This window comes from Manacus vitellinus, unplaced genomic scaffold, assembly GCF_001715985.3.
Source record: "Manacus vitellinus isolate BGI_N305 unplaced genomic scaffold, ASM171598v3 scaffold_3_pilon, whole genome shotgun sequence".
NCBI lineage: Eukaryota > Metazoa > Chordata > Aves > Passeriformes > Pipridae > Manacus > Manacus vitellinus.
The window spans coordinates 41,714,480-41,740,054 of record NW_021940535.1 but is presented as its reverse complement, the minus strand read 5'-3'; the positions used below and the strand labels follow the sequence as shown (position 1 = coordinate 41,740,054).

The 25,575-nt window shown below is 39.0% G+C and overlaps 1 protein-coding gene across 5 annotated transcripts in view; it reads left to right on the top strand.

The window, feature by feature from the left end:
* NRP1 (neuropilin 1) overlaps positions 1-25,575 on the top strand; it is a 113,207-nt gene that overhangs the window by 28,956 nt on the left and 58,676 nt on the right. For all 5 annotated transcript variants that reach the window (XM_018075581.2, XM_018075579.2, XM_018075578.2 and 2 more), the window contains exons 3-4: positions 17,349-17,530; positions 22,086-22,313. In XM_018075581.2, coding sequence (XP_017931070.1) covers positions 17,349-17,530; positions 22,086-22,313 — 410 coding nt within the window. The remainder of the gene's footprint in view (positions 1-17,348; positions 17,531-22,085; positions 22,314-25,575) is intronic.

Below are 25,575 nucleotides of genomic sequence, written 5' to 3'. Positions count from 1 at the left end.
TCTTGTTACAGTTTAAAATGTCTAAGTTTTCAAGCATTAACAAAGTTAATGAAGGTGTTAACATTACATCTAGTGAGAAAATGCATAAGCTAGATGCATGGCTCAAGTTCTAAATATTCTGCTAAGGTTTTTATCTTCAAATTGTTCGGGCTTATCTGCTTGCACTGAACCAGTGAAAATAAGGTATCTTTCTTTCTGTCTTTGCTCTGGAAAGACAAAATTTGTCATTTCCTAGCATGATATCCAAGGGCAGCAAATTGCAAAACAAATGCATTACCTCTACATTATTTTTGGGATGCAATGAGTGTTAAATTAATTTTCAAAATCAGATTACAGGAGGTTAAATCTCAGTCCCTAATTTGTGCCAACAAAATTGGCAAATCATCCTAACAAAGGGCCAAAGAATTATTGCCTTGATAATAACAGAAAATTTGAACTTGGCAGTTTTATAGATTGACCTGTGCCTAAAAACCTTTAGTAAAGGTTGTTCTCCACTATCTCCAATGGAGTGGTGCTTCATAAAAGCAGACATTCATTTTGTCCACCAACTGGGATTTTGGCAAAGTAAAACAAGGCATAGGCAACATAGTATTTAATCCATAGCTTTCTGTCTACTGCACCCTACAGAGCCACAACCCAGGGAACCAGAAGAAAGAGATCAAAAGGCTTTAAAAATGTCAGGCAACAGGATCTCATTTAAATTATTAGGTGAGATGCCCTCTTGCTTTTGACAATAACAAAACATATCACGTAGGCTGTTTTCTTCTGTCCCTTTGTGCTGATTTTTACAGGCTAGTGCAAATTGTCTGTAGAAATTGTATTTCTACTCTCCAGCATCACTTTGGACATCATTTGAAAACGTGTTTTTTTAAAACAATATAATATTCAAAGGTATTTGAATCATGTAGAAGCTGGAGGATTTGTAACAGATTCTTAACCTGCATTGACTGAAATAAAAAAAATTTGACCAAAAAACCAGAAACTTGCCTTAGGTGAAGCTGATAAGTACTTGAGGAATATAAAAAGGCTTATCTCTAATTCTGTTAAGTGATTCAGCTTTAAGAATTGTGCATTTCTAATTCACATACATATGCTAAAAGGGGTTTTTTTTGAGTTTCCAACAACTGAAATTGATACAATCATATAAGAAGAGGGGTTTTTTCCTTGTTATTTGTATTGGCTTTATTGCAGAAAGATAGATATAGTTCCAACCTGATGTCATACTGTGGAACATTCAAATCTTTTTCCCAAGCTCTGTGTGCAACTTCTATGCTGCTAAATCCTTGTGCATGAGTAGTCTCACTGACGTCAGCAAAAGCAGGGCTGTGCAGTCTAATTCTTAAAATACATCGTGTACATATAAATTCTTCCTGCTGTCGTTTTTATCTCAAGTTTTGTACAGTGAAGCATATGGCCTGAATATGAGACTGGCTGAATATTAAACTTCTCTAGCTTACTGATTAATTCATGTTTCTAAATCATATGAATAGGGGATAGTACTGATTTAGTAGAGCACCAATCATTCAAGACTTATGTGCTTAAAATGAAAGAAATACAAATACAAGGTCATCAATATACACATGATTAACGATCACACTTAAAAGCAGTTTTCACCATGCCTCCTAATCATGGATTTGTGTGTGTGTCTGTGTGTATGAAGGGTGGGCCGAAATAAGGGAAAGGAAGGTCTCAGCACCATTCTGTGTTTCTTACTTTTGTCAATGCTTTGGGATTCTTTTACAGAATAACACGGATATTGCAGATAAGGGAAACAGAATGGGCTAATTTTAGGATTCAATTCATATGAAACCATTTTCACTTACCTTATAGCAATTCCCTGATTTTCTTTTCACAGATATGTTGGGTAAATGCAGATGGTCAGGAAACTGCAAAATTGAAGTGAGCAGGACTCACATCCCTAAGGATTAAAAGCATCAGGAGACAAAATGCATGTTGGAGAGGGGTAAACTTAAGTTCTGGGTGTAAAGGGCACTGGTCATACTGAATGAAAGGCATTTCACATTCACAATGCCTCGCCATAGTGAAGTGTTTGCTAATGTGCTTGCTTCCTCTCATGTTGCCCCAGGTATCTAAGACAATTCCTACATGGCAAATGGAGGGAGAGTAATTTATAACGTGACAGACTCATGCTAAGGCTGGCAGGGAATATCGTTAACCTCACAAGTCTTGATGTGACTGAAGAGGCTCGAGATCTGTATGGGAGACAAGTCTGAAAATTAAAAGCCTCATTAATCAAATCACAGTGTTTTGGCAACTTCATGGTGTGTATGCAATCTATCCTGTGTACAATTTAGCTAAGACTTTTATGCAACAAGATTCTTTTTGCAATAACTTTATGTGAAAAGACTCCATAGCACAATTACTGGATTGTATGTTGATTGTTAAAGAGTGAAAAAGCGTAGTAAGCTGAGACTCCAATAGAAAATCCTTTCAGGATTATGAAGGAGGTAGTGCATCTCCTTGTTTCTGTTCAATTGTACTGACTTAAGTATAATCACCATCATCACTTATTTAGAAAACCTGGGGGAAAGATGGCCAACCTCTCACACCTGAGCTCAGGCTCCTCTTCAAAGAATTTCTTCTTTGAATTCACTTGCCCAATGTGTTTAGTCAAAAGTGAAACAAGTGTGGATAACCTGTGGGGCACCCTGCCACCACACACCAGCGTGTGCCCCTCAGGTTACCACTTCTCCAAAGCAACAGGTCACTCAGGGTAATTCAAAGTAATTCTGAGTCCCCCGGATGTTAAACAATCATTTTCTGCTTAAATATAGACTGTGCCCCAAATCCTTTGGTTTTCAGGCTCCTTGTAAGTACCTATCTTAAGGAGCTTAGGGATACATGGTTGCCTCTTCCGCACCTGGGGATTTATGCAGAAGGCTTATTAATACTTTTGAGTAGTAATTGTATAAATCCCTACACATCTAGGCAAGGCTACATCAGTGAGTATATCTGGGTTATTGCTTGTTATAATGTGCTTAGTAAAACAAGACTTGATATAGCAACAAGAGTAACCAAATGCTGTATTTCACTATGAACGTTTTGAAACGGAGGCTCACAAAAAATACATAGTAATTTAGGTCTCTTTGTCCTTCTTTCTCATTGTCCCTCTTCAAAGGTGAAAATTTGAAATCAAAGCTAAAAAGAGTTAGAAGCAAGAATTCAGAACTGTCAAAGAAATATATCTATTTACAAAACATGTATTGAATCACAAAATTAATGACGGTGTCACTAGTACTGTAGCCATTTCAGTTCATCCACTCCCTTCAAACTCTTTCAGGGCAATATCAATATCTGATTTGACAGTCTGGAAAGCTGAGGCACAGAAAAGTTAGCTGACACTTGGCTTCACTGAATAGTGATGGCAGAGGAACAGAGCCTGTGCTTTCAGCCTCCTGTCCAGTCTCTGCCCACTTTTTCCTGTCAACTCCTATATCCCTAAATGACCTAAGACCCATCCTACTGAGGGCCATCTAGGCCCATGTTTGCAGCATGAAATCTCAACTCTCTCTAATCTCACAGCTTTATGGCCCTGTTAACTACTCTGTGAACAGTACAGAGCTGTAACAAAACAGAAAGTATACAGCTGACTGAATGGGCAACCCCTGGGCAGCCCAATTCCTTTCCAATGCTCCTGCCTTCCCTGACAGTGACTCTCATGAAAGCAGAATAACTCACAGCTTCCAACCTGCCTCAGGTTGGACATTTGCACCTGCACTGCAGTCACAAACGTGACTGCAGCATCCATAGTGGTGCCAAATTCTTACCCAGCTAGTGGCAAAGCTATGGTGACATAGGATTTATTGTTCCTAGTGGGAATATTCAGTACTGAGCAGACTCTATGACATTATTAGTACCTCAGCCAGTTAATAAAAATAGTTCAGACATGTGTCCCTGTGTTGTAATCACATCTCCAAATGCAAGAATAGCGATTTTTGGTGGAGTTTATCGCTGCTCTGAGCAGCACCATTAACAAGCAATACTGTGATTTTCCCAGAGCACAGTGCTGCATAGAAACCTTACTCAGGTTCTTTCCAGCTGATATATCCTTTTGTTGCTGGCATGAGACATGTTTCCATGATCCTTATCCCTGTGGGGAAAAAAGAGGCAATCCTTCATCAGTTCCTCTATTATCCCTCACTAGTTCTGATTTTTGTGAATTCCCAGGTGAAATTTTTACAGGGGGAAGGGACTAAGGTTTGAAATATTTCTCAAAGTTGTCTAGCTGGAGTGGTTCCTATATTAGGCATGCAGCAATCATGCAAGGACAGAGGGCACTTTGTGGTAACTCTTTGAGAAGAAATGTTCAGTAATTGAGGAAAAGCTGAAATATGGGATGTCATATGCCAAATATGAGACAGTTCAATTCAGTGGAGCTGTTTCAGGAATCTGTTCATCACAATGTGTTAGTACAGTGAGTCAGACAGGATTGTGCCTTTCCAATGGCCTGTTAGTCTCTTAACATCCCTTTGTTCAGAGAGAGAGAAATAGGGACTGGTTTTACAGCACCCATGAGACTAAATTCAGGTTAAAGCTAATGAGCAATGTGTATGTTTAATTTGTTAAAGGGTTTTTCTGCATATTTCAGGAAAGAGGGGGGGTTATTAACATTTCTCCCCTGTAATAAAAAACAAGATCCTGTATCTTGGAAATGTTTACAGTCTAACAAAATGAGGTTATGTTACGTTATAAAATTTTAAAGGGGGACTACACACTGACACCTAGGCTCAACAGCAGGGAACCCATGAGCTGTTCAAACAGGAATTTTTGTATTTTAAAATTATGAAAATAATGTTTCAGTTTGAGAAAAACAAGTACTTGTGTCACAAAGTTTGAAATACTTCCAACTACAGACCCTTCCCCTGACAGGTACCAGCAGCTTTATTCAGGATAGTGGCTGAACACAATGCATGTAGCACCTGGCTTAAAGCTGGGTAGGTTTTTGCTTATTTGGGTATTTTAGCACTGAGAGAGCAAACCTGCAGGTTTGCCTTTCATTACCACATGGCAAGGTGACAGTGTGTGGCAGTACTGCTGGTGCAGGACAGCTCCAGAAATGCACCATGAGCCCTTGCAGGGCAGCACCCTGGGAGCTGCACAACAGCTTGAACACAGCACCAGGAGGGTTAGCAACAGAAGGATGGAGGCTGTGCTCCCAAAAGGAGTCTCTGAGTTCTTCTGTACAAGTCAGACATCTCTGTGAGCCAGCTCAGGAGGCTCTAAGTGAGGAAAGGGATGGGGCGTTATCTCATTTCCTTCCCAGACTTCCTACTACTGTTTTGGGCAATTTATACCTTTAAGAATGCATAAGGCAAACAAACCTTGTTCTCCCTAGTGTGTGAAAGCCTGTCTTTTGCATTATTAAACCATAAAGGAAAGCGTGGCGTTATCTCACTCAGATTCTCTGCACGTACAAGAGAATCCGGCCCAAATACATTTCACAGCTTGTCTGTCTGAGTTAGTGTGCTGCTTGCCATGAGTGAAGGAGAGGAAAGAATCAATGCTTAATACCACAGAGTCTTATACAGATTGCTCTTGTATGCTTATCGCCAGCAACTAGACAAACAAAAGTAAAAGCATTTCTAGATACCTACTGAAAGTGTAAACTAAACAAAAGCCATCAATTCAGGATTTTATCCATTTAATTGCAGAGTAAGTGCTTTCATCAGCTGTATAATGGTTTATTGCCTTTCAAGGCTTATTTATTGTAACTGATTAAAGAAGACTTAGAACAGTACTCTCTTATGGGTTACAAAAGGGAAGAGTTGCAACACCATTTATGTTTGCAATTCATTGAGTTACTTACAGGTACCCTTGATCTATCAAGTAATACAGTATTATAGCTCCATTTCACACTGTCCATTTCCCTAAGTAGAAAGCAGGGATAGAAGTCTGACCCATGAAATGCAAACAACAAATCAACATCATTATCCCGTACTTTCTTGGACCCCGTAACAGCTGTTTCCCGAAGACTGTCTTTTTTTAGACCACAGCTGTTGAAGCAGCCTATACAAAGATGGGAGAGTGGTTCTAGGAGAACATTACTGCTGACCTCAAAAGCAGCAATTTCTGTGTGAGTGTGTTACTCCTGACCTGGATTTTGCACTGCCCTGTTTTCAAAGACAGGGGTCATCTCACAGCCACGCAGCTCCAAACAAGATTTAGCCTCCACTGAGTATAGGTCCAAATGCTCAGCAGATTTAAGAGAGGGTATGTCTCAAGAAGTTGCACTGATGAGGGAGGAAAAGGAAGTGGAAGGAGACAAACTCTGTCCCATTTAATGAATACTTCCTTGACATTTGTGCAACTCCCGCTGGGGATTTGAGCTGGCACGCATGTATGCAGTATGGTCCCAATTACTGAAGCCATGAGCTGTGTATATGTTTGTGTTGTGTGGACATCCATTACCCTGCTTGCCTTCACAAGTAAGTACTAAGTACCAAAAGAAAACAATGCAAAATTTTTTAGTAGACACTTGTGAGTTCTGGTGGGTTTTCCTCTTAATTTTCCATTTTAAATTAGCATAGGGCAATGCACCTCAGATGCAATGCCACTAAACTCTGTAAATTTGTACCAGAGATGATGCTGATCTGCTGTGCACATTTTCCTTCCTGTAAGTCATTATCACATGCCTCTCTTTCTAAGAAAGACATTTTTATGAGAGATTCATCACTGGGGTGGGTTTTTTGCATGGCTGGTTTGCCCAATGTTCAAGCTGTAACAGTGCAGTTTCGCTGGGCGCTGGGTCACATGGCTGACCTCAGCTAACAAGCTGTTCCTGTTTTTAGGCTACTGGGAATGTTTATTGGCCACTGTTTTCCTCCTTTCTAAACACATAGTTATTTCTCAAGACCCTTATAAATCATAAGGTCAAAAACCCCATAAAAACTGTGACATTCTCTGTGATATAGGATACAAATGAGCTAAACTCAGGCTTAGCAGCTTTAAACATCTATAGTATATTTTATCATAATATAAATACATTCATTTAAGTTATATATACTTTTTAGTTCAAGGATACACACAATAAAATGACAATAAAGTTGCTCAATGGGACAAATTTTATATACTGATATTTCAAACTGGTGCACTTTACCTGTGAGCTCTATTACAAAAGCAATGTACTGTAGTTCTGTATGAAACTGAGTTTAAGGGAAATAGTGATCTGTTTGCAATAACTGTACTTTATAAGAAAATGATGCTGAGGGTAATATTGAATTTCCTAGTGTGGATTTCAAGAGCAGATCTCAGGGAGTGCTGTGTACTCATGTGTTGGATTGACACACTTATGTGTGTAAAACCCAACTTACACCTATAAGAAGATGCATAAGTTATCAATAGGAGTTTTATTTATAATGTCTCTACTAAAATTAGACAACAAATTAATAGATAAGAGTTAGTAGCAATTACTATAGTTAAATTTGTATAATGGTTTCCACTCTGCCTCCCAGTTCTCATATGCTTTAGCAGTTTTGAAATGCACATCTTCCAGGCTGAAAGTTTCCCAGGCTTCTTCTCTGCTTGAGAATGAACTTTGGAAAGAAACATCTGAAATTATTCAGGTCTTTTGCTGCATAGAGAATATAAAAAATATACACACAGAAACGCAAACATACGTGCATGCACATGTCCCAGTTCCAAAAGAAAGGAAACCATGGGACTTTTTCAGACAGCTTTTCAGCCACACTTACTAGTATCAGAAGGCTGGAATTTGAAAGCACCATCCTTGAGTAAATGTTCCTTGCACTGTTCTTAGAAAATACCGTTTAGATTTCACAAAGCCAGGGCTCCTTTAAAGTTGCCAACTATAAGGATTACTCATGCTGCTTAAGGGTTGTTTAAGTGGCAGTGTACACAACCAAATGATTTTGTGCTGAGATAACAGGAGACATGCAGACGTGGTAAGTGGGTTGATCTCTGAACTACAAATGTTTCTTATTCAGCTTTGTGTGCCTCCTGTGCCAGAGAGCAGTCTTAGATGCTGTGGCCAGGCACCTTGTTTTTGCAAGTTTGTAATATATGAAAGAAGTAAGGAGAGATGGTTTTCATCTTTAAGTGCTAAAAATGGTCTGCCAAAGGTCTTCTCGGCATTATGAGAATATTTACCTAATAATGCCACATATTTCATAATGCCACATATTTCACACACTTTAGGACTCTGTTTTCAATAGAAAAAAGCCTTGAAAGTTTTGATCTCCCTTATGTAATTTAAACTCATTTTTCCTTGGTGATAGCTTAAGAGAGTCTGCCTCTCCTTCCCCCACTAAAAATCCACAGAAAATCCCTAATACATGTACAGAATGAAACACTGACAAGTCAAAAGTTTCAAAACCAAAGCTGTATTTTTTCCAGTAACTCACTTGTTTGTACATATACCTAGTCATGTAGCTATATACGGGTTTGAGATACGTTCTCAGCAAAAAATCAATCCACTCATTTACATATGTCACATTTTCAGGCAAGGAGGACTCAGAGCAGTCATTTATATCAGTACAGACTAGGTATGTGAAAACATTAATCCCACAGTGGATTTTTCACTTGGCCAAAGGTCTGCCCAAAGGCCATGTGATGGAAAAGGCACATGAAGGAGAACAACACTGAGAAATACTGAGTTCCAAGTGCCTAACACTGCATCCTTAATATTCTCTTAATATAGTTTCTAACTGGAAATAAATGAAAATGCCCGTCATTTTACTGCATTTACAGAGCTTCAGGACATGGTTGCTATGGAAGAAAACTGCCATAACTTTTGTTCTAGAGCTGATATGTATGTCTGCAATTTCCTTTTTCCTTTAGCCTCTTTTAGTTTCATTAATTATAGGTATTGGTCAGAGAGGTTGTAGACAGCCCACAAGGGACAAATATCTGAGTTTTAGAAGTGTGGAACTTATTTTATGTTCTGAACTTTCACAGTTTTTGTGGAAAGCTAACATCTACCTAATACTTTTAAAAGTCAAGTTCCTAAGGTTATGATTAATATACTACATAGATCCCAACAGGGTAATTACAAATTAATCAGCAGTTCAAAACTCCCAAATGGAGTACTAGAAGGTTGCCATCACTTTAAAGCATTCCTTTTCTACTTCCATGGAAAGAAAAAGAAATCACAACCGATTCTGAACTTCATTTGATACAACTCTTTCTCTGTTCTTTAGGCCTTCGAGGAAGCAAAACTGACACTTCTATAACTTACCAATTAGGCAGGCTTTTTAGTGAATGCTAACAGCACTAATCCAACCACAAATCATTAAGCTAGTTAGACACTTGAAAAAAATATTTAATGGATATAGAGGTATACAGCAGTGAGAATGTGTATATATGCATGAGTCTCTGTATGCAAGTAATTTAGTCTAGTTCTCCTACAGAAATCACACAAACCTATTTGTGATTCTGTGTGAGACTTTGCAGCCCCTTCTTTCAGTCATTCTATGGCTCAGGAAAACTTCCAAGTTTCAAGCCTCTGTTAAGAAGCTTTATTTGAAACCCACAGAAGCCGCTAGGAATCTTTCCATTATTTCAGGAGGAGCTCTTATATTTAAAACACAGTATCTGGCTATCGAGGCTTTGTTCTTTGCTGTTTGCAAAATTTCTGTAAGACTGATGGCACTCAGTCTCTCTCTTCTGTCTCCACGTATGTAAAATGAGAATGACAACTTTACCTCAGAGGAATGTTGCAAAGCTTCACTTATAAACAGATTGGCATACTTGGATGAAGTTGCTCAACTAACGAGAAGTTTTCTGATTGATGGGCATCTCTTGGGAGGTCATAGAAACAAAAACAAAGCCATATAGTCTAGGTTTTGGACATGTTTTTTTTGGCTTGCAAGAGCCTACTCTTGTGCAGGACGGCTGCTTGTGTCATCTTTTTTCCTCTCTTATCGCCCAGAATATCTTTCCAAATCTACCCTTGTCAAATGAGTGGCTAAATACCAAATTAAGCCAAAGCATAACCGTCACACTTGAAATGTCCACGTGGAAGTAACTGAGGTACAGTGAGTAATAAGAAAATTAGTTTTTTAAAAAGGTAATTTTTTCCAATGAGACAGTTAAGCTGTCTCAATGTAGCTAAAGTAACTACCAAACAACCAGTAAAAATTAGACTGCATTTCATTTTGTGAAGAACACTGGAAAGTTGGCAAGAGGTAAGATTTTGCAGTGAAATAGGGAAGTGAACAAGTTGTAAATGACTCTAATATCTTCCAGATGGCATATTTTACTTGGGAACTGAGTTTAGAGTAATTAGAGGCATGTGAATTTCCTATAAATACTAAACTTCACCAGTTTGACACTAGAAAGCTCCTTGGTCTCTGAAGTCTTTAAACTGCTAAGTGTTTCTTTTTCCCCCACTTTAAGTGGAAGTCAAGCATTTGTAAATTTGTCTTATTTGACAGACAGAAACCTTTTTCGTGAAAAGATAGCATTTTTCCATGCCAGAAAGTTATGAACTGAAGTTCCTCACTGAAGAGGTTTAAAATTGAATGTTTCTTCCCAGAAGAGATTTTCTTTTTTATATACTGGGATCATTATATTATAATTTTTTACAGTATGTGGCAAGCAGTGAAATCAGTGGAATTTGCCCTAACTTCAAGATCAAATCTTTTCATTGATAAAATGCTTTTTGCAGATAGAAGTGCTGAAGACCTTAGCAGATGAATTTTGCTTTTTCTTCCCCTAGGACATTGCAATACTAAAATGACAAAACCTGATCCATAAGCTCTGATTCTTCTTCATTTTCTGCATGACATTGTTTCATACATTCCAAAAGTGAATCCTGGTGTTCTCATTTCTGTTGAAGTATTTTCCAGGTTTTATTTGGTATAAATAGAATAGAACTATAAATACAAGGTAGAATATTCTGTCACCACTTGCACCCTCTTTAGCCATATATCAGTGCAAACTGACTTAGATCCATTGACATAAAGGGGCTAATCTCATTTGCAGCAGCTGAATATCTGTCTACTGTTCTCAGTGGAGCTGTATAGATAAAAGGGCAGATACAATCTTGCTCATTTAGTTCAGATCTTCAGTTCTGCCAGTTTCAGGTTTTCAAAAGGCATGAGCCAAACAACCAGGAGCTTGTGATAAGATGAAGAATAATCATATTTTAAAATAGGAATTATTATTTTTATTTCTTTTATTTCTTTTTCTGGGCTTTGAAATTTTAGTGGTTAAGGTATGTTGCATTTCAGACTCCTTTGTTCAGCAGAGAATTAAAAGCTTAATTTCAAAATGAAAGGGCAAATCCCTATGATTCCAGAAACCAATGTAATAACAAAACTGTTGCTAACATTAGCTGGAATCAAACTGTTACAGTGGGTAACTGTAGACCTTCATCAATGTCTTTGTTACATCTTTTCTCTTTTTCACTGCAGCATTGTCTTGTAATAAAATAGACCCTCAGTAGTTCATTCTTAATGGAGACCCACTGTCAGTTAATGGCATTAGTAAATTACTGAACAGTGGCCAAATCCCAATGGCCTTATTCCCAGAAATCTTTTAGGTTGACAGGACCTTTGTATGAGTAACTTCAGTGAATTTTGGCCCTGGGTGAAGACCATAAAAACACCAGCTCACAAAAGACCAATGGAAACAAAGGCCCCCCAAACTGACAGTAAATGACAAATCATTAATTGATTGCAAATTGTGTATTTAAATTTAGAGCAATTTAGAGAACCATAGGATTTAGATGATATGTTCTCTCCCTCAGGAGGTTTCATCCCCACCATGAATCCAGTACAAGCAAAACCAGTTTAAAAGTCTCCTGCCATGGGCACTGACTCCCAGCTCCCCTTTCTCACAGAATTTGCAATGCCTGGCTGATCCTGATTCAACTGTATGTGTGTCCATATGTGGATTTGAGGAAAAAAGGGAGAAAGGGAGAAAAGGGGAGGGGGCAGGTGGGAGTAGAGAGAGAAAGAGAGAGATAGAGAGATGAAAGAAAGAAAGAAAGGAAGAAAAAGAAAAGCAAGAAAGAGAGAAAGAGAGAAAGAAAGAAAGGTCACTTCACTCATCCTGTTAAAAACACGCCCACACCAACAATTGACTTGGCAGGATGGAAAAAAGAATCTCCATTGGGAAGACTGCACTGAGTGACAACAGCAAGCAACCAGGCAGGAATGCACCATGCAGGACCCCATGGCACACTGGAAAGGGGCTAGGAAAGGAAAAAAACCCTTCAGTTCCCATGTCACCTGGTGATCAGAGAGTACCTGTGCCCTGCTTAGACCTGTTGCGGACACAGCAGTCACTCAGGATTCTCCAAGGGCCACATGCTGCTTTCACCTTTATCAAGGTGTGTTTTGAGGCCCATGTGTGAGCAGTTATATCCCCTTGGTGCAGATACCTGCACTGACAGTCCCTACAGGGAGGGCTGTAGAATGTAGCTGCACAGAATGGGGCAGCTTCTCAATGCCAATTAGATGGGTCACCTTCCTAGAGGCCCTGGAGAGCAGTCAGGCTCTATAGAGGAGGCTCAGATGGAGAGAAACCCAACAGATGCTGAGGTTCCAGGCACAAAATCAGCCTGTCTGGGGTTGTGCTTAATTTTTTATTTTTAACAACATGTACTTCTTTTTCTTGTTGCTAATAAACTGGGATTAAGGGTAGTGTCCCTCAAGTGCCTGTAGCTCTTAAGCTTTTAGCTGTGGGATACAGATTGCCTTATGCCACAAGCACTGCAGTAAATCCCACACCTCTAGCCCTCAGTAACTAATGGGGCACAAAGCCACAGTGCAGAACAACTTGAAACTCTTTATTTAGATTTCCTTTTGCAATGCCTTCTGTTCAGCTAAAATGGAGCCCTAAGAGGAATAAAAAAAATCCTTATAAAATAAAAGCAAAAGAAAGATACATACTAAGAAGAAAATTCTCAGAACCAAAGATAGTCCCAGAATTAACCAGGATGGATAATTTGTGTCAGGGAGAAATTTAGCGGCTTGGTGGATATGGAATCAGAGTGATAAAAGAAACAGAGACATGGAAACTTTTTTTATTCTAACAGGTGAATAGCCGAAGTACTCATAACGACCCTATAGATCATAGTAGACTGCAGAAAAATGTGGCATACTCAGATGTAAATTATAGTTGTATATGCTTCACTGATTGCTTCATAAAGTTAAATGGCAGATATTTAGATTTCAGATGAGTTCTTCCTATTTCTTAGGAAGGAATTTTTTTAGGCAAAAGGCATAAGATATTGCTGCCCTAGTAATAGGAAAATGTGCAGAAGCAGAACATAATTTGACAGGGTGGCTGGCTTCAGCAGCAGGTGGGGCTTTCCAGCATTTTCACTTCACTTTCTTCAGTACAACGTGCTATGGTCCATTTCAGGGGTCATCGGCATGTTGAAAACTGAGCCCTGACATAAGCACTGTTATCACCTACTAGAAACTGGAACTGAAGATTCACCAAAATCTATACTCAGCAACTGTTTATATTTTTCATTGTTCAGTGCTCACTTTATAGGTATTGCTTGGCCTTTTCCTCAAAAGCATAACTTGCACTGTCCCAAAAAGAACAAGTTTTTCGCCATTCCCTAAAGAATTTGTAGAGTAGTTCTAAATTCCCTCATTTTTACACTGGGAATCTGTCCCAGATATTGTTTTGCTGAACCACAAAATTAGGACCAACTAGTAACAGTATGTTCAGGCACCAGCTGGGAGGAGCAGGAAGTGTGTGTAAGCTGTTGCACTACAGTCTCCCGTCTGAAAGCCACGCACTGGCCTTGCACACCACAGAGGCTGCAAACAGAAGTGGAATATCTGGAATGACCCAGACAAGCAAAAAGAGAATAGTTTTGGTATTGTGGCGTAGAGGCTTCATGAATGTGTCCGCTAATTGTCCCCTCTTCTGGGCAGGCATCTCCTGTTTTCATACACAAACTTTTGCTCTACTCTTTCACCTGAAACTACACTTCATGGTTAGCACCATGTTTATATTTACATCTCTGTACCATAAGCCCCAAAGGACTATAAAATTACAAGAAATATTTGCCACGCCATTGACAGCAGTAACTGAGTGAAGAATTGCCAAATGGGAAATCCAAATTTGCAAACTCCGTTTTCTGGGCTGTTTGCCGAGTCTGTCTGGGCGCTGCAGAGGTGACGCATTCAGTCTTCTCACAAAGGTGCCAATGAGCCAACTGCATCCCTGGCACAGCATCTTCCGACAAACTTATGAAGAAGAACTGCTACCAAGTCCAGAGGGAGATGCAAGCTGCTTTCTGAGCTTCCTTGGCAGCAACTCCATTTCCAAGTTGTGACTGTACTTTCTCCTTTTTACCAGACCAGTTGTTTGTGAGATGCTATGGTCTCCGGCAGGATTTTTGAAAAGTGCAAAAATGAGAGTGGGACATTGGTTTCCAAGTATAAACTAGTAAAATCCAGAGTAATTTCATTTCCCTAAGAAAAAAATAATATAGATACTCATTTGCTGCAACCCAGATATCATATGTTGCCACCAGTGTGGAAGAATCAAAATGCATGTGCTAGCTGCCAAGTGAAAAACATGATCCTTGTAACATAAAGGTCGTGGGGTTCATCTTTAAAGCTTCCTCTTTTCAAAATGTACTTCTTACCTATTGTCTCACAGCTAAATTTCTGTCTGTCAGTAATTTTTCAAAGCAAAAGAAAAAAATTGAAAAAATCCTCAATCTTCCACAGGGTCGCATGACCTATAACTTGCAAAATCCATTAGAAGACAGCCTTTTAGTAACCAAATTGTGTCATTTACAAATGCACAGCAGCCAGAAAGAGCACCATAAATTACAATTCTGTCACTATAAGGGACAATGGAAAGTGTGGGCAGGCTATTGCTATAAAGGAGGAAACCTAGGAGAGTGATAGAATTTAATTTGAATGGGGTTTTTTGCCTAATTTACTTCATATAATAGCAAAATCGGTACTTACAGGTTAGTTATTTTTTGGCTGTATATGGAAGACTTAGTAAGACTATCTAAGGTTGTTTTTTATTAAAGTGTAGAAGAATAAAAACACTGAATTCAAGTCTTTAGAATTTTTTGTCTTCTTTATACATGAAGGAAAAAAGAATGTAAAATTTGCTTAGCATCTTTTCATACCATTTGAAAATTTATCTACTGTTGAGGCTTGAGCAACGAATGGCACCTGGGAAACTGGTGCAATAATGTCATCATGGGGAGAAGAGCAAAGACTGTCACTCAGATGCTATGGGTTTATGCAGTTACTCTTTCTCTTTAACAAGGAGTTTATTGTTTGGAGAAAGTTTGTCTTGTTTAAAATTCTCAACATACATTTTTTTCGTAAACTCTAAAAATTACTAGTGTGTATCCCTCAGTACTTCCAATAGGCTTTGCAGGGAACCTAGGGGCATTCTTAAAGATATTTCTGGGAAGGAGAAAAAAAACCAAAAAACCAAAAACCAACAATTCTGAGATCTCTTTACAACTCTCCTCCTAACTTTCAAATCTTGTTTTACATATATCATAAAGACATTATAGAAAGAAGTCTAATTTTTAAAACTGTAGGCTACTTAAAGTATCTGTGAAATTATCTCAGAAAAGCATATTTCCGCTTCGTATTTCCACCATTCTGCGCTGGGGCAGTGAAGCCAGTGAGCTGAGCAATTGCTACTAGAAAAATCAAATACATAAGAGGAAATGCAGTTAACACAATATTTCACATATGTTAATGCTTACAGTTCCATCAGTGTCAGCTTTATTTTCTACTTGATATACACCAAAGCTGGCACACAATTTTAACTGATGAGGTAATGTCATTTTTAATTTAAGGAGCCTTAAGCCGTCCACTTTAACTAGTGATATCATCTTTGCAGCTGTCTCATGGGACTTCGTGTAAACATAAGTAATGTGCCCTGGATGGTTTGGAGCAGAGTTGTTAAAAATGACATTGGTCATCATGAAGACATTTTTTTCCTTTGATCTCTTTAAGAATGTCAGACACACTTTATTGTCCTGTCATTTTTAGCTCTTCCTTGTATATTAATATGCTTGGAACATTTCAGTGAGCTTAACAGTAGAATATAAAGGTCTAAACAAATTAATGGCAACATTTTAACGTCAGTCGCAGTAAGATAATGAAAAGTAAATGAGATTGTCTGGCTAACAGCAACTTGTTAACTGCAAGGGCAGTGTGGCTGAGACACAGAGACGCAGGGGCAGGGAAAAGCCTTTTGCCGCCATCTGAAAGAGACCCAGAGCACAACCTAGGATCCAAATGCCATCACCCTCTAGGAGAAGATTAAACTGATTCTACAGATTGAGTCTGCTCCTCCTTCCTGTCTGGGGTCAAGTGAAATCATCTGCTGATAAAACTTAAGAACAGACCTGTCTCTGCACCTGCAGCTTCTGCCTCCTGTGACTTTCATTCTTGTTTGTGTTCCCTTGGCTGGTTCAGCACCACCAACCTGCTGGGCTCGCTCTCCTCAGTCCTTGGAAACCAAATCTGTCAGACCAGACTCCACATCTCTGGTGACAGAGGAACCCTAACGTATTGCTCACAGGCTAATTTTTCCTACCAATCATTATCGTATTATTTTATGCTTTTCCTTATACAGTCCTTAGGAATGAAGGAAGCGACCAGGGAGGATTCAGCCCAGTCTGTCTAGTAATCACATGCTGTACAAGCATGAATATTATAACGTGCACTTTTGATTCAAATACCTAAGCAAAGGTGATTTGCATTGAAACAATTTTTGTCTGAGAAAAGCCAAGTGGTGTAACTGACTTGTGGATTTTGTGATTTGCTACAAACTATTTGTCCAGATAACAAGGAAAATAACAGATTTTTCTACCACTGATCTACAACATGGCAGAGTTTTGAACAAAATCTAATGTTTAGGGATTTATTTATTATTCTGTGGACATATGTTTGGAGGACAGCATATGGAAATCAAAGTATTGTTCATAAAGAGCTCCAGCCAAAAAGACATTTTTGAATTCATAACAGAACTTCACAGTTTGAAAAGAATGCTATGCATTATGTATTGATAACAACACTACACAGACAAAGGAACACAATTTAATAATACAGAATTGTGCTCATGAGATTTCCTTTTTTTTTTTTTTTTGTTAATTGGTTACTTTAGCTGACATTGTCTGCAAGCATAATGGACACCATTCTTCCTAATAGTTCCATGTTACCAGATGATGTCTACAGACATAATGTAGTCCATTTTAATTATTTCATTTTGCTTACATCTTTCAGCATAATGCATTTTCCAAGCAAGCTAGCATTTTTCTTGATTATCTATGTTGTGTTATGGTTTCTAAATTAATTAGGTCTCCTTCTTTCCTGGAAGTTAAAAGTTTCTTCCTTCCATTTATCTACCAGGTATGATTATGTTGAAGTGATTGATGGAGATAATGCTGAAGGACGCTTATGGGGAAAGTACTGTGGAAAGATTGCTCCCCCTCCTTTAGTGTCTTCGGGACCATATCTTTTTATTAAATTTGTTTCCGACTATGAGACACATGGAGCAGGATTTTCTATCCGCTATGAAGTTTTCAAAAGAGGTGAGAAAAAATTCGTTGTTACATAGTTCATAACCTGTGATTTTTAGTTGCATCAGAAAGTTCGCTATAATTCTTTGGAATGGGGGGAATGCATGAAAATGCTTGAAAGAGAAAATCTCTACTCCCCTAGTCATTCCAAGGCGGGGCATGTATTCAACGGGTGTAAATCATTACGAATCCAATGGGTCAGCTGCATCTGAGGGTTGACTCCTCTGTGTGAAATATGATAGTTTTCATCAGCTGTTTGTTTCATCCATCTTAAAACCATTAGCCTTTTTCTTTTTTTTTTTTTAAATAATAATTACTGTATGGTTTACAATGTTACTGCCTTCACAGCGCTGTAACCTTCTGAGTCCCTGACTTATTTTGGTTAGTGTTTTGCTCTGCATTCCCAAGAGATGGTTCTGGGCTTGGAAAGGACCAGAGTACACATGGGCAGCAGATGATGCTGTTGCTTTCACAAATCATGTTTGGGAGGTAAAGGAGAGATGAAGCTCACACTGCTCACAGGCATGACCTGCTAGATGCTCATGCCAGGAGTTCTGTGCTAGTGAACACAATTAACTGTATGGGCCACAGAGAAAGCGCAGAGAGAGTGAAAGATTAACTAGAAATATAGGCACTCCCTCTTTTATATCACTTTCTGAGTTGATAGCTAGAAGGTCTGTAAGGTCATTTTTTTAGCATATATCTTCCCTATAGCTGGATTAATAGCTGGATTACTAATTCAAGTATTCCATTCCTTGAGAACACAGGACCAAAACTCTTAATTAAGATTAATTTTATAGAAAAAAAATTGACTTTAACATCAATGTTTAGGGTAATAGTCACAAAAGCAGCTCAGAACTCAAAATTTCCAGTGCACATCACTCCCAGTCTATGCCCCATTTCCAGAACCAGTTCAAATCCCTTTTATGCACCTAAACCAGAGCCAGATTTTCAGCTGTGTTCAGTACACACACTTGATGGCAGCTGTACTCTTAATGAGGAGAAGCTCAGTAGTGAAGTCTCTTTTCTATTGCTATTGCTTCTCTGTACAGTGCTAATTGGGGCCACAGACCTCTTGTTCACCATCTTCCCTGTCTGCAAATCCACTCTTGACTCCCAGAAATTCTTTTGCTGACCTTCAGGGTCACATTTTTTGAAAGAATTCAGCATCCAAATGACACCAAGCTTTCCTGAAAAAATATCTCTATTTGTTTTGGTGTCCTTAGGAGGTAAACTCTTGAAGCTGTGTTCTGATGTTTCTCAGTGCTTATATATGCACTACCATCTTTCATAAAGAAGAAGGCTGAAACACAAAATGAAGTGAAAGAATGACCTGCGAAACAATCTATTTTAGTAACTGAGCATTTTCAAGAAAAAAAGGTTTTATTTATTTCCTAATAGTGTAGTGGCAACTCAGAGCTCTGACAGGAACACTATTTATTTCCTTGTATGGTCATTTACATCTCTCAAAGATACACATTTAGAGTGTTAAGATGGCATTATGAATGTGATTTTACACACACGGAAGTCAGGAAACTCGAAATTACGGCTCCCAGAGCAACTTTAGCTCAAGTTCATTCATCTCGAACTGTATATTAAGGCAGGAAAGTTATCACCACACAGTGTTAGAAAATGCCGTGTGTACACAAAGGATACAGGTTATCGTTGCTGTGGGAACACAGCCCTTTTTAAGTTCTGAATAAATGCATATATGCTATTCCAATTTTGCATTTTAATATCTGTACCAAGTGGAGCTGACCGGTTCACCCTGTTGCACAGGTGAAGCTCAGCTGCTCACACTAGACAAGTATGTTTGTTTAGCGTATTCACAACTTGTCTTGTCATTTCCCAGGTATGAGAAGCATGATCCCAAGCCAAGGGTCCTGTGGTGCTGAGCTGAAGGCTGAGCTTCATTCCTGCACACAGTATATTTTTTCCCATTATTCATATGAGAGTAGTTCTAGTCTTTGAAAAGGAAAAACTGCATTATGCTACCTGTGTTCTAAGCTGGATGCTTAAAATGTGGCACACCATGGAAATTGTAAGGAGAGACCAGCACACATAATGACCATGATAAAGGAAGTATGGGCTTTCAGAACAGGAGCTGCCTTTACTTCTCATTCAGCTCCTTTACCAGAAAGACACTGAAGAAGTTGAATGCAGGATTAAGAGATGAAAGCCATTTGGCCCAATGTTTAGCCCATGTGAAATAGCATAATTTTGGCTTCAGCAGACAGGCTGTCGTAGGATGGATGAGTGACTTATTCACTAGAAAAGAATCCACATGGTTCACATTCAACATTCCTAACTTTAGTCAACTAAATTTATGGTGTAAACTGAAAGAAAAGAAAGTGTCAACCAAGAAGGCAAATGATTTTCTGGCTCGGTGACACCCCCAGATAGCAGATGAAATTAGCCCCAGTGTCATCTCTTTCTTTGCTCTCTCAGTTGCCTCCTCTCTTTCTTTCAGCTCATATCTCTTACACACATGTAGTTTCTCCACTTCAGAAGTATCGATTTTGTCAGGCCTCTGCTGGAACCTCTTCTGCCAGTTTTCCATGCAGATTGCCCCGCAGAGTTTCTCGTAGCCTTAGTGTTGATTTAATTCCTGTTTCACAGTGTCAATAAAGGGTCAAAATCTGTGGAGGGCATTTTAGTGAGGCAGCTCTTGTGAAAACAGTTTCTGTTTCTTGCACCAGATTGACTCAAACATGTTTAAAATAAAGCAAGCTGGTACTGAGATACCACATGTGACTGTAAGGAGCCTGACGATTGTGCACTCTTCAGAGCCAGGATCTGGCTGTATTTAATAAAGCAATAATGATCCTGGCTTACATTTTATATTGCATCTTTTATTGGATTCCAAGAGGAGTACAGAGCACTTTATACTATGAATGGCATAACAAAGTTATTTTATCCTGGAACAGCAGCTACTGGTGGGAGTGAGGAGCAACACCAGAATATAACCCTCCCATACATGACAAGGAGACAAGGGAATGACAGGGAGAGAAGAGAAATATCCGACTAATGTGTAAGGGGGTGATTTAATTATAGGCAAAATGTAATTTCCCAAATTGGAATGGGTCAGGTTACATGGGCATCAGTATCCACATCTTCCAAAATATGCCATGAAGTGTTCTGAATATTGATGTGATAGCTCAAGCATTTCCTATCAGTATCTACTGAAGGACAAAAATACCTGAACTGACTAAATTCATTCAGACCCCTCTCTTGCATGCTGAATTTAGCTGGGAGGTGGCCAAATCTGTGGGGGGTAATATTTTTGGCACATTCACAAGGAAAACATTTTCTACAGTGAAATAAGAGTATTCATATATGCAACAAGCCAGACTGTTTTCCTTCAATGATCTGTGTTAAGCATTGGAAATCCTCTAAGGCTCCTGACTACAATTTCTAGGCATCCTCATCCAAATTAAAACCTCACACACATCATCCTCCAGCACAGACCTTTCTGTTGCAAGCAAACTGTGCTCTCCGTGTCCTTCCTCTACTCCGTGTCTGAAGACCTTCATCTGAGTTATCCTACTTGGACTCCCCAGGTCAGCTGCTATTCACCAATGCTCCAAGTCCTGTAAATCACTCTCCATTAAATTTGGAGTGTCAAAAGGCAGAGAGGGGTACCTGTGCTGACCTTGTGGGCAATGCCTGCAGCTGACTTCTGAGCACACCTGCAGGTGTGGGATCCACAGAGAGGATTCCTGAGGGACCTAAATAAAGGAGAAATGTGATATTCACAAAGACAAATCCAGTGACCTGGCCTTTTATACCCTTACATCTTTACTGCCACTTTCCTGCTCCACCAAGAGCGCTGTTTGGAGCATCCCATTATGCCATGCTGGGGGGATATCAGGGAAAGCTGGTGTGTCAACATTGACATTAGGTGACTTCTAGCAAGACTGCCTGTAATCACACAGTTTATCATGCCAGCACTAGCAGCAACATTTTACTGGTGCACCTGTGTCAACACCACTCAGAATGAGTCACTCACCCTCTGTACATGTACGAATTACCTTTCACATTTAGTTTGTCAGGAAGGCATAGGTCACATCTGGCAGAGGTACTGAGTCAGTGCTCCAGGAATCTGAAACCACTACTCCCTCTACTGAATTCACCCACCCGCTTTTTGTGAAAAATTCTATTTCACCAATAAAAGCCTGTCAGCCATAAGATTTAAAGATTTGAGTTTGAAGGGGCTATAATTATTTCTCTAGGGCTCTGTCGAGATTTCTGCAGCTTACACTTTCATTGTTCCCACATGACTTTGTATTTGTCATAATTTTTTCTAGAGCTGGTACAAGTTTTCATATTGTTCCATACAAATTGAAAATTGAAGATCAGACAGTATATACGAATTGGGCTTTAAAACCTGACTGTCAATAATAGGAACAAGCTGGATGAATGATTAATGCAGCGATTAAAATGAGGTGTTTCATTGAAAAACCACCTTTGCTGCTGGAGAGACAATACAACCTAATTTGTTTCCCAGCTAACTACTTTGCTTTGTAACATAGTGTTAACCCAGTTGATTTTTCTCCTTCTCCTACAGGACCTGAATGTTCCAGAAACTTTACTTCCTCAAGTGGAGTGATAAAGTCCCCTGGATTCCCTGAAAAATATCCCAACAGCCTTGAATGCACTTATATTATCTTTGCACCAAAGATGTCAGAGATTATACTGGAATTTGAAAGCTTTGAGCTAGAACCTGACTCAAATACTCCAGGGGGAGCATTCTGTCGCTATGACCGATTGGAAATCTGGGATGGATTCCCCGATGGTAAGAGAAAAATGGATTGTGATATGCATAACCATTACTATGTGGTGGGCTGCAAGGCATATTCCCATTTTTTTAGATGTCATACTAGAAAGGTCCTTGCTTGATTTATGTGAAGGGAGTTGAATTAAAGAGAAATTGGGAAAATGTTCTGTAAATTCATTCGGTAAAACGTATCACAGTGTGAATGATTTTTTTTTTTTTAATGAAATATGCTCAATCTTGAACAGTTGGCTTGGTGGAAATCTCTGTGTTCAGTCAGTATATGCGATGAACCTCCTACACTAAAACAAAGTAAATATAAGCCTTCGAATGGGTCCCCAAATTTTCACAGCTAACACATGAGTATAGTCCAGACATTTCCAACAAATTGCAGAAATTGGACTTCAGGTACTGATCCTCTGACTTGTGGAGGAACTGCGTTACAGACCAGCTGTCAAAGCAGAGAATTTCTTTGCCAGAGAAAGCGTGGTGTCCATACAATTGAAATCATGGTGACGAAATGATTAACCAGGTCAGTAAGCAGTCACTGAGTTATTCATTCAGGTTGCTTCGGCGACTGGGCACTGCAGGGTTCCTCCATTACAGTGCTCTCTCTTCCAGCAGTATAAGCAAATCCAAAGGTTTTATCTTAATTTGTTAATTTATAATCTCTGATTAGCTGGGCACATGTGTCAGGGTGGGTGTGCTGGGTACCCTTCTGGAACGTCTCTGCCATCTCAGTAATTTTCCACTTAGTTGTTGACCACACTTGACCTTATGCACATTCACTAAGTGCATAGCTAGATATCAGCTAAGCCTACAGAGCCAGAGCCCTCATTTCACCCTCTGCCCAGTCTCATAACCCTGTTTTACACTGAGACTGACGAACAAAGTAGCTGCATGATTCTCTGTGTTTTTCATGTACAGCACTGGGTCCTCAAGATTCAAGTCTCCTGTAGGTTAGGAAGCTGTGTACCAGTTCTCCAAGGACCCAGCGCTGTAGGCTGCAGCTCCAGCCTAAAAGGGACTGTTCAAGCTGAATGACCAACTTTTAGGGTGCCCAAATGCCTATATGAACTGTACAAGCAGCTATGTAAAACTGATTATTTGTGGTGCCTTTTTCACTGGTTCTACATATGGCATAAGCTGATGAAGAGAAACATCTTGGAGCTGTCCTTTCTCTTCTTAATTTTGTAATTTGTAGCAAAATTCAGAGATTGAAGATTTATGTTGTTTGTGTTGGGCACTAATTACAACTATTTCAGTTTTCCACTGGTATGATAATTCTTATTAATAGATTTTTTTCTTTCATGAGCAGCAGCGGCAGTTTTTACAAACTGCAAATCCTACATTAATATTTTATCTAAATGAAAACATGTAACTTAAGGAATATATTATAAAAATACATTTAAACTTGCTTGTTTTCCTAGATAAATTCCCAATATAATTTTGCTTAAAGCTTTCATTGATGCTGCAGTAAATAGTTATATATTTTTAATGTATATTTGGGATTTTTTCCTCTTTGTTTTATGGTTAATGGGTTTATCATGGCTCTTTTCAATCCACTCCAATAAATAGTGAAGAAAGACCCATAATATAGCTAAAAGACTATTTAGTATTTAATATCTCAGTTAGGAAGACAATATTGTAAAACTGCAATAATGATATCTGGAACATTTAATAATGAGTTTACTTGTATATAGGCCAAATCTGTTCAAACTGAATTCCTGCAGAACTTGCATTTAAACTGACATATGAAAAGATGATCCAATCAATCAATTTATGTGTAATATAACCAAAAAGAAATGCATTATTGTAGAGAGTTTCAAAGTGGTAATTTCCTGGTTCAAGAAAGTGGCTGAGCAGTACTGAAGAGCAATTAAAAACAGCCATTATCAGCCTTCCAATTCCCTCACAAACTGTCTAAACCCAAAATGATCCTGACGTCCAGAAAGGGTGTTTACGTGTTTGTAAATATTCAACTGAATTCGTGGGTTGTGAAAAAAGTGTTTTCTTTGATCCAAACTGTTGGAGGTTGCTGCAGTTGCAAGGAAGTGTTTGCTGCGTCATTTCACCGTAGGACAATCTTTAGCAAATAGTCAGTCTCCCCTGTTTAACTTAAGGCTACAAAGGAAGAGAGAACGTGATTGCTTCTCTATAAATGCATCACAGGACAAATTCCTGGGAGGGGGAAGAACTATTTGAACTGAAGAGCAAAGCTGACACAGAAAACCACTGGTACAGCCTGGCCATAAACTGAAGATAGAAATTAGGTTTCTAGATATCAAAACCAGAGCATCTGGATAATCTTGGGGGGGGGGGGGGAGGGAAAGGAGAAAGGAAGGCATAATAAATCTAATTTACATCCACATGGAAGTAGTAAATTTCTACACTATGGAAAATTAGACAGAATGGTTGTCTTTGGTGAAGGGAGTCTTTACCCAAGGTAAGTCTTTCAGCTATTTGTCCATTTCCCTTTGGTCCATCAAAAATATTCTGAAGCTGCATCTACACAACTGAAAAAGGCACAAGGCATGGTTGTGTGCACTTCTTAATTGCTGGCATACTCCCTTGCACCGTTTTAGCACACATCAGTTTGCACTTTCCCAGGAAATTCCTAAGCATGGCTGGGAGGACAGGGAAAGCCAGAGGTTATTCCCAACAGGCATGTTGGACACAGCCATCCAGTTTGAGAGGGAAGAGCTCCATAGGGGCAAGGTGCATCACAGTCTGGTCCCAGGAACAGTCCCTGGCCACTGACCGCAGGTTCAAAGGGTGTTCCCTTGCCTGCTCTGTTTAATGACAGGAACAGCATCCCACTCTGATCTGTCTCAGACATCTACTTTAGGACACAGTTAATGGACCTCTGGAGGTTCTTGTCTCACGGACTGTATTGGGAGCTATGAATCACTAAGTCAGATGTAAACTTAAGATACCTGAGTTAAAGCAGAGGAATCCCAGCATAAGTGGAAAATGTTTTCATTGTAGAATCTGATCAGCTACAGTCACTAGAGATCAGCAGGAAATGAATTTGCTGGTTTATACAATTGTGAAAAAAAAAAGGGAAAAAATAAAGAAGAGAAATGTTCTCTTAAACAAATTTTCACAGTGATGTTTAAAAGGATATGTCAAAGTCAGTATGCTTCCATTTAGATTTTGCTTCTACGTAATTGCCGTTTTACTGATGGAAAACAATTTTCTGTTAGACAATTTGACAGCAACTGTAACAGTCATTCAAAAAGACGTTAATCCTGAAATGCTCTGTCACAATCACAGAATCCTC